Below are 16701 nucleotides of genomic sequence, written 5' to 3'. Positions count from 1 at the left end.
AGCAGGTCATTGTCCCAATAAATCCAGTGTGCCCCCGCGGTGTCTCCTGTGCTCTGGGCGAGGGCTTGCTGCCTGAGTCCCTCGAGGGAGGGACAGGTCTCCTGTTCTTGTCGGAATTGTTCTTGGGTGGGACCACCTTCCTGTCGCCACTGAGCCAGTTCTGGAAGGTCCTGGAGTTGCACGGGCTCTTCTCTGTTTTGTTCTGGGAGATTGGCACTTAGGGCGTCTCCATCTGGGACGATCGGGGGAGGAGGCTCTGGCCATTCGGGTTCTTCGGGACTGGAGATGGCGCGGGCGGCCATGGACCGGGTCGTTATGCAGGCCCATTCAGGGAGGCCCAACATCCCCAGGTGCTTTCTTCTTTCGACGGCTGCCCAGGGGGAACTTTCGAGGTCGTTCCCCAGGAGGCAGTCCACTGGGGCATCATCGCGGACAGTCACCTTCAGCATTCCGGACACTCCTCCCCACTCGAAGGGGACGCAGGCCATCCGACACAGGCTTTCTGAGTTGTCGGCTGATCGGACGGGGCAAAGGACGTTTGGCAGGATCTGCTCCGGGGTTACCAGATGACAGCGGACCGCCGTCACACTGGCCCCGCTGTCGCGTAGGGCTTCGGCCTTGCGCCCATTTATGTTTACCCACTGGCTGTATTTTCTCGTATTAGCGGGTAGGGGAGCCCGCGGAATCATGTCTCTTTCCCCTAGGCAGACCAGGGACATGGCGGCTGGTTCCCACTCGGGCTGTTCCTGTCCGTATTCTTCATAATCCTCTGGGGCTTGCTCTTCTCCCAGGGCGGCGGCAGCGACCTGGCGAGGTATAGGATTCTGGTTCTTCGGGCAATTAGGGTCGTTGGCATAGTGGCCGGTCCGCTGGCACCGGTGGCAAGTAACGTTGGCTCGGAACGCCCGTCGCATCGGGGGGTTTCCCCTGCCGGCCGGGGGCGGGGTGTTGCTGGCGGGAGCCGCCGGGGCGGCGTCTCGGCCCCGTCCCTGGCCTCCTCCTCCTCGGGGGCGATGGGGACCTTGGTTGGTTCTGTTCGGCTCGCTGGGCCCACTTCGGGAAACTCAAGTGCTTTCCCACCGGTCAGCTTCGGCGGGGAGCTGTCGAGGTTCAGTCAGTTTGCTGTCGAGGAGGTGCTGCCTGAGCTCGACGAAGCAATTGTTGGAGAGGTGCTCCCACACAATTAGGTTAAAGAGTTGCTCGTAGGTGGTTACCTGGCTGCCCTTGATCCACCCCTCGAATGCTCTGCTGAAAAAGTTCACGTACTCTACCCAAGTTGTACCCGGGATCCGTTTGCAGTCACGGAACCGCTGGCGGTACATCTCGGGCGTGAGTCCGTATCGAGTGAGGAGGGCTGCCTTCATGTGGTCGTAGGACGTCATCTGATGGTCTGGCAGTTGCAGCAGGGCGTCGCGCCCTTCGTTGACGAACCTCCCCCATAACCCGGCTCCCCAGTCACTTCGAGAAATCCGGTGGGAGGTCATGGCTATTTCGTAGGCCTTGAACCACTGCTGGATATCGTCATTCTTATAATATTCTCGGACTTTAGGGTCTGCAGGGCCCGGAGTGTTCGGGCGCTCGGGCACCCGAGGTCTTTATTTTGTTTCCGAAGCTCTATTTCGGCTAGGTTGCGCTCGTGTTCGTAGGCCAGTTTTTTCTCTTCTAACTCTCTCTGTTTTTGCTTCTCTTCCCGCTCCTCTCGGAGCCGCAAGTGTTCCAATGTTATCTTCTGTTCGGCCAATTTCAGTTCTCCGTCCAACCGGAGTCGTGCCAACTCTAATTCATGGAGTCTGCTTTTCTCTCGTTCTCGGATCTCCTCCGGGGAGAGACCCGATCTCCTTCCTTCTGCCGGAGTGGTGCTTGTTTCTGGCGTCTCGGTGTTCTGGTTTTGGGGTACGGTCGTACCCGTCTCCGCCCAAGTTTCCAGGGCGTGTTTGAAGTCCTCTTTCGTGCTCAGTCCTGTGGTAGCAATGCCTAGTTCCATGCAAAATTGTTTCAGTTCTCTGTGGTTGTATTCTTCTAATTTCTCCATCTGGAATTTTCCTGTGGATCCGCTCTCTTTGGTTGTCATTGTGGTTGAGTCGTGGGGTGAGTTACTCTCTGTACGATTACGCGTTGGTTCGGATCGCACTGCTGGCCACCAATGTTAGACGGGGACCCGAAGGGTCGGCCGAGGACAGGGGGAGAGGCCTCCGGTGAGGGCCGTCTCCAGCGATCGTACAGACAAGTAACTTCCCCCCCACAGATGGACACCACACAAGGATGAGGTCAACACTCTTTATATACGATTCTTAAAGCAGAGGTATCAACGGTACAGTGAGGTCGGGACACGAGGGTCCTCTCAATTCTAGTCTCTGAGGGGAAAAGGGTAGCGGGACAGTCTTGGTACCGGCCTGGTACGGGGTGGCAAGATGGGTAGCTCACAATCCTCGAGCTCGGAGATCTGGAAGGTCGGGCCGCGGCAGCGCCAGCCGGCTAGGATGACAAGTCTCACTTGAGAAGGGCCGCGGCAGCGCCAGCAGGCAGGAGTGATGGTTCACAAGGATGGGCCGCGGCAGCGCCAGCAGGTCCCGACGATGGTTCACAAGGAAGGGCCGCGGCAGCGCCAGCAGGTCCCGACGATGGTTCACAAGGATGGGCCGCGGCAGCGCCAGCAGGTCCCGACGATGGTTCACAAGGATGGGCCGCGGCAGCGCCAGCAGGTCCCGACGATGGTTCACAAGGATGGGCCGAGGCAGCGCCAGCAGGTCCCGACGAAGGTGTAGGTTGCAGAGGGCCGCGGCAGCGCCAGCAGGCAGGAACGATGGTTCACAAGGATGGGCCGCGGCAGCGCCAGCAGGTCCCGACGAAGGTGTAGTTTGCAGAGGGCCGCGGCAGCGCCAGCAGGCAGGATCGATGATTCACAAGGCAGGGCTGCGGCAGCGCCAGCAGTCCGTCAAGGATGAGTTCTTCAAGGTGTCTCTCGACTCCAGGATACAACTGCCTTCCTGCTCTGGAGCTGCCCCAGTTATAGGTCTGGCCTCCTTTGATGTCCGGACCCTCGCGCTTGGAGGTCGGGAGGTCCGGGATGAGGGAGTCCAGGCACCCAGCAGGGGGGTGGAGCCAGCGCCCGGGGAGGCACCTGGCGGGTGAGAGCCATCGACACTCCTTTCTCCCATTGACCTGCCAAGTGGTCTCTTCACCTCCTGGGTGGATGGTGGTGCCTCGATGTCGGGGCCTGGCCAGGCCCTGGGTTGGGGTCGAGCTGAGGCCACGCGGCCTCGTGGTGCAGTGTCCAAGATGGCGGCGGAGCCGGGGCATTGCTGCTGAAGGTGGCCCGGGCCGGACTATGTCGTGGTGTTCGGGAGCAGGCATCCCGTTGGGGACGGGTTGCAGGTTGCTTCGGCGGGTTGTCGGGGTGGTTCTTCTGGTGACACTGGGAGAGCCGGTGTTCGGGTCTTCCTATGCGGGGAGGGAGCGGCCCGTGCACGAGGCCTGTCCAACAGATGTCAAAGGAATACCACTCAAAATTGTCCTCCCTAGTAAATATCAGTATGGCCTACATTTCACTTTTAAGATTTTTGTGTGCACCACTGGGTATTTCTATTTCTCTGCATTGCTGTTTATACTTGGGATCGGGTTGGAATAGGGAAAGCATTATATTGTATCTGACAACATGGATGAATATGGGTCTTTCTACTGAAAATGTTTTAAGGAATGGTTGCCTTTTGTTTCCATATGATCTGATTTGATTTTATCTTGCAATCTAGGATGTTTTAAATTATTTTTTGTGCTCCTTTATGGTCAACTTGTTTGAACTGAATAACGATTTTGAACTGAACTGACTATAATAAAGCACATGCAATCTATCTCACACTATTTTCCCACCATAAAATGTTAAGTTTCATGACTCAAGAATTGGTGAGAGAAGCATTCTGGTCACTCATGTATGACACCAAAATGCTTTCTGTATAGACCACACTGCAAATACAATATCCTTCTGACCAAGCACTCACTCACAACCATGCGTACTACCCGGTCATCAACGTGATTCATAAGCTTATGAGGGGAACAAAGTATCATACAAATACAATTACAATTACCATTTTACCCTGATCTCTCACTGTATCAGAGCATTTACAGAGCGAGATATTTGACAAAGTAAGTACTTAATACAACTTTCCACTACTTCGACAACATGATATTGACCGTAACATCAGACATAATTCTAATTCTAACCTAGGCACTATATTTATTGACATTCAGTTATGTAAAATAACTGCCTTTAGCCTATCTTCAATGCTTACCCTATCCCTACATTCATTAAATTAAATAAATAATATTAATAGTTTGAAAGTTCTGTGTAGGGTTTTAGCGTGTACAAGAAGAATGGCACCTGGGCATGTAGCGGTAAGTGTGAACAAAATAGCAAGATAAGAATGGTGCAACACGGTCAGAGGAGACCCCAAACCTCTGTAAGTGGTGGCAAGGGCCCACCCAATAGATACAACACAAGTCCTGTGCACACGTTATGATAAGTTAATATTGAAATTTTTCAAAGGTAAAAGACAAATTCGTAATTAATGAAACAAGGTAAACTCATATGAATGGTTTCGTCTAAATGTATTAGGCCCTCCTTTCAGGAAGGTTGACATAAAAACAAAAAACAACCAGCCTGGTTACGATTTTGTCTTTTACCTTTGAAAAATTTCAATATTGACTTATCATAATGTGTGCACAGGACTTGTGTTGTACAATAGTATGAAGTTGGATTGGACAGCCCTGCATTCTGTGCTCCCCTAAAGACCACAATGAGAAGGAAGACAGATCAAGCATCCTTGTAAGATGTGTCCTCCCAGGATTCCACGGAAGCGGAAGAAACTTATAACAGCCATTTCTTCCATCAGCAGCATCATAAGGATTTTTGAAATATATATTAGGCAATCCTTAATGTAGTGCCCACACCAGAACCCTGTTGAGATATATCTGGGACTGCATTATTGTGCACACTCCCAAGACTATAACAAGCATTTGCAATGCAATAGGTCTCGCATTAATTAAGTTTGAGCTATTGGCATTCCTAAATATTGCAACACCAATTGCAACAACAGTCTATAAATTGTAGGCCAAAAAATGTTTTTTTAAATTTTTTTAGCAATGGTGGCATGCTGCACTTTAGGTGAATATGTTTAAAAGTAAAGTGCACCATACTGCGATTGCCACAATAGTTAATTGTGGATGCGTTAACAATTGATGTGTGCACTGATGGCTGGTGGTGTGTGTGCCTGGTGGAAGTGTGCACTGCCGGCTGGTGGTGTGTGTGCCTAGTGGAAGCGTGCACTGACAGTTGGTGGTGTGTGTGCCTGGTGAAAGTGTACACTGACGGCTGGTGGTGTGTACCTGGTGAAAGCGTGCACTGACGGCCGGTGGTGTGTGTGTGCCTGGTGAAAGCGTGCACTGATGGCTGGTGGTGTGTGTGTGTGCCTGGTGAAAGCGTGCACGGATGTCTGGTGGTGTGTGTGTGCCTGGTGAAAGTGTGCACTTACGTCCGGTGGAGTGTGCCTGGTGGAAGCGTGCACTGACGGCTGGTGGTGTTTGTGCCCGTTGAAAGCATGCACTAATGACTGATGGTGTCTGTGCCTGGTGAAAGTGTGCACTGACGGTTTGGTTGTGTGAGTGGTTGTGTGTGTGATTGTGTGTGTGGTGTGTGTGTGTGGTTGTGTGTGTGGTTGTATGTGTGGTTGCATATGCGGTTGTGTGTGTGGTTGTTGTGTGTGTGTGTGGTTGTTGTTGTGTGTGTGTGTGGTTGGGTGTGTGTGGTTGTGTGTGTGGTTGTGTGTGGTTGTGTGTGTGGTTCTGTGTGTGTGTGTATGGTTGTGGTAGTGTGTGTGTGGTTGTGTGTGTGGTTGTGTGTGTGGTTGTGATGGTGTGTCTGGTTGTGGTTGAGTGTGTGTGGTTATGTGTGTGGTTGTGGATGTTGTGTTCGTGGTTGTGTGTGTGGTTGTGTGTGTGCTTGTGTTTGTGCTTTTGCTTGTGTGTGTGGTTGTGTGTGTGTGTGTGTCTGTGTGTGGTTGTGTGTGTGTGTGGTTGTGTGTGTGTGTGGTTGTGTGTGTGGTTGTGTGTGGTTGTATGTGTGTGGCTGTGTGTGAGGTTGTGGGTGTGTGTGGTGGTGTGTGTGTGAGTGTGTGGTTGTGTGTGTGTGGTTGTGTGTGTGTATGGTTGTGTGTGTGTGTGATTGTGTGTGGTTGTGTGTGTGGTTGTGTGTGTGTGTGGTTGTGTGTGTGGTAGTGGTTGTGTGTGTGGTTGTGGTGGTCTGTGGTTGAGTGTGTGGTTGTAGTTGTGTGTGTGGTTGTGGTTGTGTGTGGTTGTGGTTGTGTGGTTGTGTGAGTCTGGGGTTGCATGTGTGGTTGTGTGTGTGGTTGTGTGGTTTTGTGTGGTTGTGTTTGTGGGGTTGTGTGTGTGGTTGTTGTGCATGTGTGTGGTTGTGTGTGTGGTGTGTGTTGTGTTTGTGGTTGTGTGTGTGGTTGTGTGTGTGGTTGTGGTTGTGTGTGTGGTTGTGTGTGTGGTTGTGGGTGTGGTTGTGGCTGTGTGGTTGCGGTTGTGTGTGGTTGTGTGTGTGGGGTTGTATATGTGGTTGTGTGTGTGGTTGTGTGTGTGGTGTGTGTTGTGTTTGTGGTTCTGTGTGTGGTTGTGTGTGGTTGAGTGTGTGGTTGTGTGTGTGGTTGTATGTGTGGTTGTGGTTGTGTGTGTGGTTGTGCGTGTGGTTGTGTGTGTGGGGGTTGTGTATGTGGTTGTGTGTGTGGTTGTGTGTGTGGGGGCGGTTGTATGTGTGATTGTGTGTGTGGTTGTTGTGTGTGTGTGTGGTTGTGTGTGTGGTGTGTGTTGTGTTTGTGGTTGTGTGTGTGGTTGTGTGTGTGGTTGTTTGTGTGTGGTTGTATGTGTGGGTGTGGGTGTGGTTGTGTGTGTGGTTGTGTGGTTGGGTGTGTGTTTGGGTGTGGTTGTGTGTGGTTGTGGTTGTGTGTGGTTGTGTGTGTGGTTGTGTGTGGTTGTGTGTGTGTTTGTGGTTGTGTGTTTGTGTGTGTGTGGTTGGATGTGTGTGGTTGCATGTGTGGCTAGTTGTGTGTGGTTGTGGTTGTGTGTGTGTGGTTGTGGTTTTGTGTGTGGTTGTGTGTGGTTGTGTGGGCTGTGTGTGTGTGGTTGTGAGGCAGCCAGCCACTTCGCACCAGCTGCTGAAGGCAGCTAGTCACTCTGCTTCATTGCACTGGCACAATGAGATGCCATTTGCTGAAGACAGCCATTCACCCTGCCTCGTTGCACTGGCACGATGAGATGCCAGCAAGTGAAGGCGGCCAGTCACCCTGCTTCTCTGCACTGGAATGATGTAGGTTCACACACGTTATCACTTTATTCCTCCCTGTTGTCCCCTCAAGTCTTTCTTCCATCATCATCCTCACCATGAGAGACTGAAAGACTGAGATGAAATGAGTGACTGGTTGAGAAAAGGACAGCCTCTGCTGAAAGGAGGGACAGAATGACGAGGGGAGAGATAGTCCCTGTAGTACAGGACCGCAGTACCACTAGAAGACAGTGGCAGGAGGAGTCCACTAAGAAGCAGAGAGCTTCTGGTAAAAAGAGTAACGGAGTGGCTCAGAGAGAAGAATCAGCCAATGGGGAGGGCAATTAGGTGAGACTGAAGGAGTGAAGTGAATTGAGGAGACCGGTAAGAAGCAGAGACTCTAGTGAAGGAAGGGACAGGGTGACTAGGGGAGCACAGAGACAGCCTGGAGTGGTGGTGGGGAGTGCCACAAGGATAGACTGAAAGGCTGAGATGAAATAAGTGACCGGGTTAGAAACAGAGAGCCTCTGGTGAAAGGAAGGGCAGGGTTATAAGGAGACGGGAGAGACAGCTGCGAATAACCGGAGGGCAGCATCCCCAAAGGCCACACCCCAGCTTCCGAGCCACAGATCATAGATCTATTGCATTGACATTGTGAACCCCCCACTTTAGCAGCTAGAGCAGGGTGGGGCTCTATATGTACCTCTTCTGTCTGCAACTTATCAGATAAACGGACAACATTAACGCAATAAAGAAGAAACAAGAATGTGTTTTAGAAGCTGAATACTTTTCTAACATTTTGTTAATAGCAGTCCTTTTTTTATTGTATATTTTTGGATTTTTGGTTCTATGGTCATTGCAGTCTTGATGTCACTTGCATTTCTCTTTAGACCTTGAACAGAGACACTTTCGTCTTTATCCTGCCGTTTTTTGTGCTTTGATTTCCCCCTGTTCATGGCTATCTGTGCCTGCCTAACGCTATGCTCTACCTTAAATAAATAAAATATTCAAAATGAAAATGATGAATCTAGAAAGATCTACATGAGAGAGTAGTTGTGAAAAGAAACTGCATGAGAGAAATTGCACACAAGCGAAATTTTGAAATTTTTTTCAGTGCGCAGTATTGAAGGATTACTATTGGGCAGTCATAGACACTCGAGTTTACGGCGAGGAGGCAAGACATAGGCACTATTGAGACTAGCCTGCTTGGCATACAAAAACAACCCAAAAGAAAGAATGTAACAACAAAATCTATGTGCTTAGTGTTGTTGCTGGCAAAATGTGCAGTTACGATGAAGTGGAAGGTAACAACATCTCCCGCATTAGATAGCTGGAGAAAGGAGGTAGTACACTAGGCAGACAGAGAAAGCATTGTGCTTCGTGGGGAAGAATGAAGGAGCCTCTGTAAGAAGCCGATTACAGGACAGTGTAATGACTAACGTAAGTTTGTTAACCCCTTCCATGCTCATGACGAAACGGTTCCGTCATGAGCGTCGGTTGAGCTGTGCTCATGACGGAACCGTTCCGTCATGAGCCGATAGGCTCATTAGAACCTTCAGCACAGTGCGAAAATTCGCGCAGCGCTGAAGGGGTTAATGGAAGGAACAACAACATGCCACCCTGAGGCATTGATAGAACACCTCATGGGGACAGATTAAAGTAATGACTACACTACTGCTGTGATCACTTTCGCGGCCTCTTTCATGTTCTCAGTGGCCGCGCGGCTCACTGAGAATGAACATCAAAGCGGCCGCGAAAGTGATCACGCAGGCTGAGAAATGGTGCGCGCGCCCGGCGCACATGCACTGTACCCTATCCGCCTGCAGACTTTGGGAGCACTTTTAAAAGCCTCTTACTTGATAACTCGCAGAGCATCGCTTACGCGATAGCTAGGTGAGACCTAAAAAGGATGTCCGATATAGATTGGCAACCCTACATTTAGCCCCTGAAGTAGGACCTTAAGTGGGATTGGACAGAGCATGCGCATCTCCAATCGACGTGCTACTTCTAACTCTTTGGTGGTTGAAGATAGATTGGGCATAGCTTAGTGGCATTTCCTTTTAGGAAGGAGCCTAAGTAGATTAGAGAAATATTAGGTACCGCTGTATGCAGCACCAATATCAGTGCCAAATGGCGATTGATACTAGAATATGCTCTAGTTCATTATATGCCATAACCAGAATTTTAAACACTTATAGGATACAATGGGCTTACTTTCTTGTTGAGCCATATATGAATGCTGGCGGTAGAACCGACACCCCATCAGGGATTATTTTTTTCCGGAGATTCAATGGACACTGGAAATAGAATGGCCTCACCTAAGTCACGGCCAGAACCTCATGCAGGTTCCATGGTGCCCTCTGAAGCACATTGTGTAAACTGAAGAATAAACAGCAGCAGTCCGTGCAGGTTACAGTTTTGGGGCAATGTGAGGGGAGACTCGAGGGACAATGCACAGGGAAAATTAATTATTTATTTAATTTCCCCCCTGCATAGTCCCTCAAATCCCCCCTTATACGGCCCCTCCGCTATTACCTGCACCGGCCGCGGCTGCGAATAAATTAACACAAGAACACCACATGAGGTTCAGGACATCACCAGGACCATATGAAGGCCCTGGATAGACAAAGGACGCCTTCATGATGACTCTCCCCTGAATACTCAATAAAAGAGGAGAATTAGTGGGTATGTGTATACTTAATGACCTCAGCAGGACATCAGAGAAGATGAAGATAGAGTGGGCAGCTATAGGGCCCCTCCCATCTTCTAGATCTAATGAAAAATGAACCAACTAACATTTCTCCCTTAGCATCGATATTGGCAGAACTGCATCTTATGCAGGTACTTAATGCAGATTGCAGGCTCCTTTCCGCCATTTCTACTATTCCCTCCAAGCATCCCTGCAAGCTTTTGGTACAGTGCCAGTGCACCCTTTCTGTGGCACTCCTTCCATGCAGCCATTGAAGATGGCACTAGAGTGTCTATAACATACCATCCGATTGTGCCATATTTAGAAGAAATCCCATATGATGCAAAGACTACACTCACCTCATACACGTTAAACTGACTCTGCCCGCGAGCCAATTCCCGGTAGCTTGTAGTGAACTCTCCAATAAAGTCGTGGCTGCAAAGAAAAAAACAAAGCTCTTGAAACGTGCAGCTATTAGAGTAACTTTCCGAATATTTCCTGTCAAAAATTATCCTATAATGTCTTGCTCAGTTGTATGTCTGTTTCTCATGCTCCATTGGGTTACTCCTTATGTTTAGCTCTCTTTCTGCGACACTTCTCTCATTATATTTTTATGACTTACAATGAACTCCCTCTATTTCATTAGTCTTTTTTGAATGTTTTAACTTTTTTCATTTCTATTGTCTGTTTGCCCATTTCTTACAATATGTGTTTCAGTCTTTGCCTGTTTTCTGTTTGGTTTTGTTCATGTTATAATCGCTCTTTCTGTTGGCTTCTACCTACTTTCCCTTTCCCTGTGACTCTGATTCTTTCCTTGTATATTTTTCTGTTTCTTTTACATTTTACATTTTAAGAATCTTGGGGCCTCATTTATGAGGCTGTGCGTCACTTTTACGCCGCTGGTGCGTCACTTTTTGTGACGCACCAGTGGCGTAAAAAATGTGCCTTGTTGCGCCATATTTACAAAGTGACGCATCTAGGTAGATGCGTCACTTTGTAAACCCCTGCGCCACATTATACCTGCGCCAGGTATAATGTATGCAAGGGGGGCGTATTGACGCAAGGAAGGGTCGTAGAAGTGACTCAGTGAAATCTATGAGATTTCACTGCGTCACTTTTAGGACGCCGTTGCGTCAAAATCTTGCGCCTGCCTCACAGCAGGCGTAAGACTGACGCAGGCCCTTTCACATGGGGCTTGCCCCATGTGAAAGGACGCATTGCTGGAGTTGCGTCACTTTTGTGACACACTCCAGCAATGCATCACTTTTGCGCTTACAGATACGTCAGAAATACTGACGTATCTGTAACTCCTTGCGACATGATGCGTCATACATTAAATATGACGCATCAGGAATGTCGCAAGGAGTGCGCACTGAGAAGTGATGCATCGCTGCATTCACGCAGCGATGCATCATTTCTCATAAATGAGGCCCTTAGGACTTAAGAATGAGAAATATAGGAATGCTAGACAATTACACCAATAAAACAATTTTGATAAAAAATATTTTAAAAAGCAGTAAACAATAACGCAATCTGATAAAAAAAGAGCTAATAAAAAAATATAGACATCCTTACTTGAAAAATTACTTTTCATGCTTGAGGAAACAAAATAAAGGTGTGGAACTCCTAAAGTGAGGGTAGGAAATTCCAATAATATGCGCCTGGCAAATCTAGACCCAGCAGATATCTTCAGTTTGTCAAAAAGTGTTTAGATTAACCCGCTAGAAGTTTCTTCAGAGTAATGGAGCAGTGTTATCGAATGTGGCAGTGTAATATTAAAAAGAGTGGGAGAGGTGTGCTCAAATGTGCTTGTCCTGGAACAGAGAAGGCCTGCGGAATGCAAAAATTCTGCACTCAAATAGATGCTGCTCAACACCTGCTGCCTCACCAAACACGCCACAGATATCTCCACCCTGCTCCATGGTAATGCTGCAAACCTACTTTTCCTCACAGAAACTTGGCTGAACACCGCTTTGGCATCAGAGATTTCCCACTTCATCCCCATTGGCTACAAAATCGAGAGGCAAAACGTACTTTCCAAGGTCAGAGCGGGAATCGTCATCATCCATGAGAACCCATCAGCTGCACCATCATCGTGAAAACGTCATCCTCCAACATTGAACACGTGTCGTTCAAGCTCCACATGACAGCCAAATTAACCCTAATTGGCATCGTCATCTACAGACCAATGGGGCTGCACATCTACTTCACAAAACCATCAAGGACTTCTTCGCACATCTCACCCTTGACAGTAGCAATTTCATCCGAATCAGAGATCTGAATTTCCACCTGGAAAACTACGCTGACTTCAACTCAAAAGCACTCATCTTCGATTTTAGAAGTTTAGACCTCTCCCAATGATTAACGGGACCTACCCAAATCACTGTACACCACCTGGATAATATTTGCACCACCTTTGACAACATCAAAGTCAATTAGCCCACACCATTGTCCTGGACACTCCATTCCCAGGTCAAGTTCAGCATCCTCGTCTTGACCCAATACACACATACCTTTGCCAGACTAGCCCATCGAAACGGTAACACCCTCACTGACAAGGACTGGAAAATTGTTTCAACACCCACTGACCCTAACCCAGAAAAAGCATCCCTAAAGTCATCAAGAATTTCAGCACTTGTATCACCACTACCTGGCCACACCTCAAAGACAGCAATACAACAAGATAGACCCCAGGCAAGTTGGTGCACGCAGAAACTCAAAATGATGAAATGACACAGCAAGCAACTGAAGCGCAAATGGAAAATGACCAAGGACAATGCAGAAAGGAGCATGTTCAAATCCGCCCTGTGGTATTCTCCCCAAATGATTCGTATCACCATACACGCCACTCTGGCAGACCACATTGATACCAATATCATGAAGGATTTCACCCAACCAGTGTCTGCATCCAGCTCGATCACCCCCGCGCAGGACCTCTGCAACAATCTTTCTCAATTCTTCAGCTACAAAATAACCACCATTTACAGCAACTTTAACCTGCAACCAGACAGGCCAGACCTCTCCAAACACCTCCTGGTCTTATCCAAAGAACCAATGATAACCTTCATGGCCCTTCATTACCTGAGAAGTAACTACTTCCACAATGAAGTTCATCTACACAGGGTCTCCATTGGACCCCTGCCACCATCACGCCTACTCCAAAGAACTGCTACCAATCAGTGCCATGCTCACACTCATTTTGAATACCTTCACCTCTTCCATTACCTTCCGAGGTGTTTGGAAACAAGCAACTGTCCTGCTATTGCTGAAGTAACCCTTGTTGAACCCTTCAACGCTTGCCGACTATGGACCATTCTCCTTGCAACCATTCCCAAACAAGGTCTTAGAGAAAATCAATAGACCCCTCACCAGAGATCAGGCCTCTATGTGCACAGTATAATGTGAAAGTAGGGAACTATATTTATTTATAATAGAGTACACAATAGTGTCTTTGTGGTCATGGTTGAGTCACAGGTCCAATGAAACTGCAGTTTTCCATTTTGCTTATGGCTTTTGCACTATTTAACAGATCTGCATCTCGCTTAGCGCGTGGAGTGCCTAGTTTTTTGCAGATTTATACAAGTGGGGTAAAGATACAAGAGGATGAACAAATGTTGCAGAAATGTTTGCTCATTATTAAAACAAAATCCACTGATGCAAATGACAACAACATATGGCATAAAACTGGACGTTTACACAAAACTAGTTATTTTTGTGATTAAGTGTAAATTCATTCTGGTGCACGTGTTTTAGAATTATCTGCATCACTAAACGGTGTCAGACGGGTTTAGAAGGGTTAATCGGCGAGGTACATTTGATTATCGTATGTAGTCCTTCTGGAAATAGAGCATTTTCCCACAGTCCAATGCGGGACTAACTTGCAGCCATAAGCATCTCTCCTATAATCTTTTTGTTGGTGTCTTTTCCCCTCTGTCTTTTCTCTCATCTCTCGTGATGAGAGAGTGTTGTGTTTTGTCTTTCTGTCAATCCTATTCAGTTGTACTTGAAGTCAAACATGCATTTGCAAAGACAAAGCACTAGCTCTAGACAAGAATATTATGATAGCAGAATCTTTACTTCGAACAATGAACTCTAATGATTCATTCAATTGTCAGAGCATTTCAAAGGGTTTCACAATAGAGAATTACTGGGCAAAATGTGTGAAATGTGGGTTCCTGCATAATTCTGTTTTAAAGCTGTATTTACAGATATGCAATAACAGCCTGCTTTCATCATATTTCTCCAGAATAGTTACCACCAGTTTTTTCCTGGGGGTACTAAAAGCAAAATAAGTTGAAAAATATATAGCAAACAATTAACACGTTTGCTCACATATCAATGTTATCTTGCGCCATCCATTTATTGCATTATTACCACATTTGGGCACTATCATTAGTGTCTGCCTTTTAATAACTATCTCAACCTTTATTTGTCTTGACTCCTCTATTTCTATCTCCACTCACTTTCTCCCAAGTAAATCGATGAGCCGAAAGGCTTTAAAATCATACCCATGAAAGGTCAACTCTAGTGTCTAGGTACTATTGTGTGTTTCCTGCATGGCCCACCTTAGTTTTCCCTAGTTCAGCCTAACTGTATACGTTGTAGGCCTTATCTTTCTTTGCACACGTTATTTTCTAAACACCCTTGCTTTTGTGCCAAATTGTACTTTCACACTGAACCTGCATATGTTTTCGCGTTCTGTTCTCTTCCTGAGATTTAGGGGGCCATTAGGATGACGGGCGGACATTGACCAACCGCCATCCCAACGCAAAAAGGGACCGCCCACAATAAGGGTGGGGGTCTCGTGGGGGACATTAGGATGCTCCCGCCACAGTGACGGGTGCATCCTGCATTCCTGTCATTGTGGTGCGTGGTGCAGTTAGGACCGCCCGCCACATTGCCAGGAAGGCATGCTGTGCACCTCAATGCACAACATGGCAGGCACTGCGCGGTGCCTACCATGTTGTGCATGGAACTGCCACATGTGCACCCCCCACCCTCCTGAATCCCAGGGGGCCCGCTACGGGCCCCCAATGGCAAAAACCGCCAACCCAGCAGACATGCTAATATGGATTGCGGTGCCTCCCAGACACCGCCACCATGTTAGCACCTTTTCCTCCCGGTCGACTCTGCGACCGGGCGGAAAACCGGCAGATGGTCTTTCCATCCGCCGGGGTTGCCCCCACCATGGTAATGTGGTGCCATACGGGCGGTGGCGATCCGCCCGCCATACTAATTACCCCCTTATTCTGAACACCGACGACAACGTCAAACAACAATGTCCCTTGTTATTCTTTCTAGCCAGGCATTAGCACCTAGACATAACACAAGATTGCAACTGTTGTTTATGCGCACACATTTCCTATCATATAGATGAACACATGCGCCAAACACTCACACATGGAACAAGAGTTCTGAGACAAGAGCACTGCGTCTGCTGAGATGTAGAGTGCCCATCTATGTATGCTCAGGTACGGGATCTGCCAGTAATCCCAGAGATCTTTCATGTATAATCATTTAGCTTTAGTAGCAGGTGAGGTGGATTAGGTCACTCTGTCCTATAAAATGCCAGAGATTTTCATGGTGTATGGATTATTAACCATGATAATGGTATTTTTATTATAAATTTGTTTTCTAATTGTGTATTTCAGAGCACAATAGTTTAAAAACATATTCTAAACTTCCTTCATGTCTCATGGTTATCTTATTTTGGATAAGTACGAATAAGAGAGCGAAAGGGTGTGGTCTGTTACTACTATGCATGAGAGGTTCAAGAGTGTTGTGTTCTGGGATGCCAATTCACTTGTTTCTCTGGTAAGGTTAGGCGGGCAAGTGAGGCGCTACGACTAGTCAAACTCGGGCTCATAGGTACTAAAATGGTATGGTGTCTCAGGCCCTACATACTGATGTTCCATGGTTCCAAGCATATTTCTGTTCCAGAGCAGAATACCTACAAAGGTACTAGTTAGAATATTTTGCCAGACTAACCAAAAAGCTCACCAAAAGATGTTTGCTGATGTCAAAGTTCTTGATTTTAATGTGAAATCAGGTTGTATATGGTTTCATAGAAAAACAACTTCATGGAATACCATTACTGAGTCACCAGTTCATCCAAGCTGTTTAATGGAAATTTTCAGAATGAATGGCATTTGCCTTTTTTGTAGAAGCCTAATCATAGAATGCCTTTTTTTCAAAACTGGGCTTCAGATGCATATTTTTAAGTGCACATGCAAAGGTTAATGGTCTTACTTTCAGAAATAGTTTTGTTGGAGATATTTATTTCAGTGCTTTACATCAGGGGTCATTATTTCATATTTATATATTTTACAAACATTTCCTTCAGATGCTTTCAATTCACTGACCCATCATCACCTGTAAACACCATCCATCACTGGCTCCTCACAACTCCTAAACACCATCAGTCCCTGCTTCCTAAAACCCCACACCACACCTAAACTTCACTCATCCCTAAAGCCTAAAAGCCCTTTTTACCTTAAAATTCCACTATCCTTGAACCATAAAACGCATTGTCTCTAACTCCACCCATTCCTGAACCGTAAAACGCCCTTTCTATGCCTAAACCACACCCATCTCATACCCCTTAAAACACCTAAGCACAGCCAAACTCCACACATCCCTGAACCATAGAAAACCCTCACTTCCCTTTAACAACAACAATCCATGACCCAGTTGAACT

The 16701-nt window shown here is 47.4% G+C and overlaps 1 protein-coding gene across 2 annotated transcripts in view; it reads right to left on the bottom strand.

Moving 5' to 3' along the window:
* LOC147665960 (copine-5) overlaps nt 1-16701 on the bottom strand; it is a 1339740-nt gene that overhangs the window by 183550 nt on the left and 1139489 nt on the right. For both annotated transcript variants that reach the window (XM_086949376.1, XM_086949377.1), the window contains one exon: nt 10364-10439. In XM_086949376.1, coding sequence (XP_086805502.1) covers nt 10364-10439 — 76 coding nt within the window. The remainder of the gene's footprint in view (nt 1-10363; nt 10440-16701) is intronic.

Source organism: Lissotriton vulgaris, unplaced genomic scaffold (assembly GCF_964263255.1).
Source record: "Lissotriton vulgaris unplaced genomic scaffold, aLisVul1.2 SCAFFOLD_285, whole genome shotgun sequence".
Classification (NCBI taxonomy): Eukaryota; Metazoa; Chordata; class Amphibia; order Caudata; family Salamandridae; genus Lissotriton; species Lissotriton vulgaris.
Note: the sequence above shows the minus strand (reverse complement) of the source record. Positions and strands in the feature narration are given on the sequence as shown.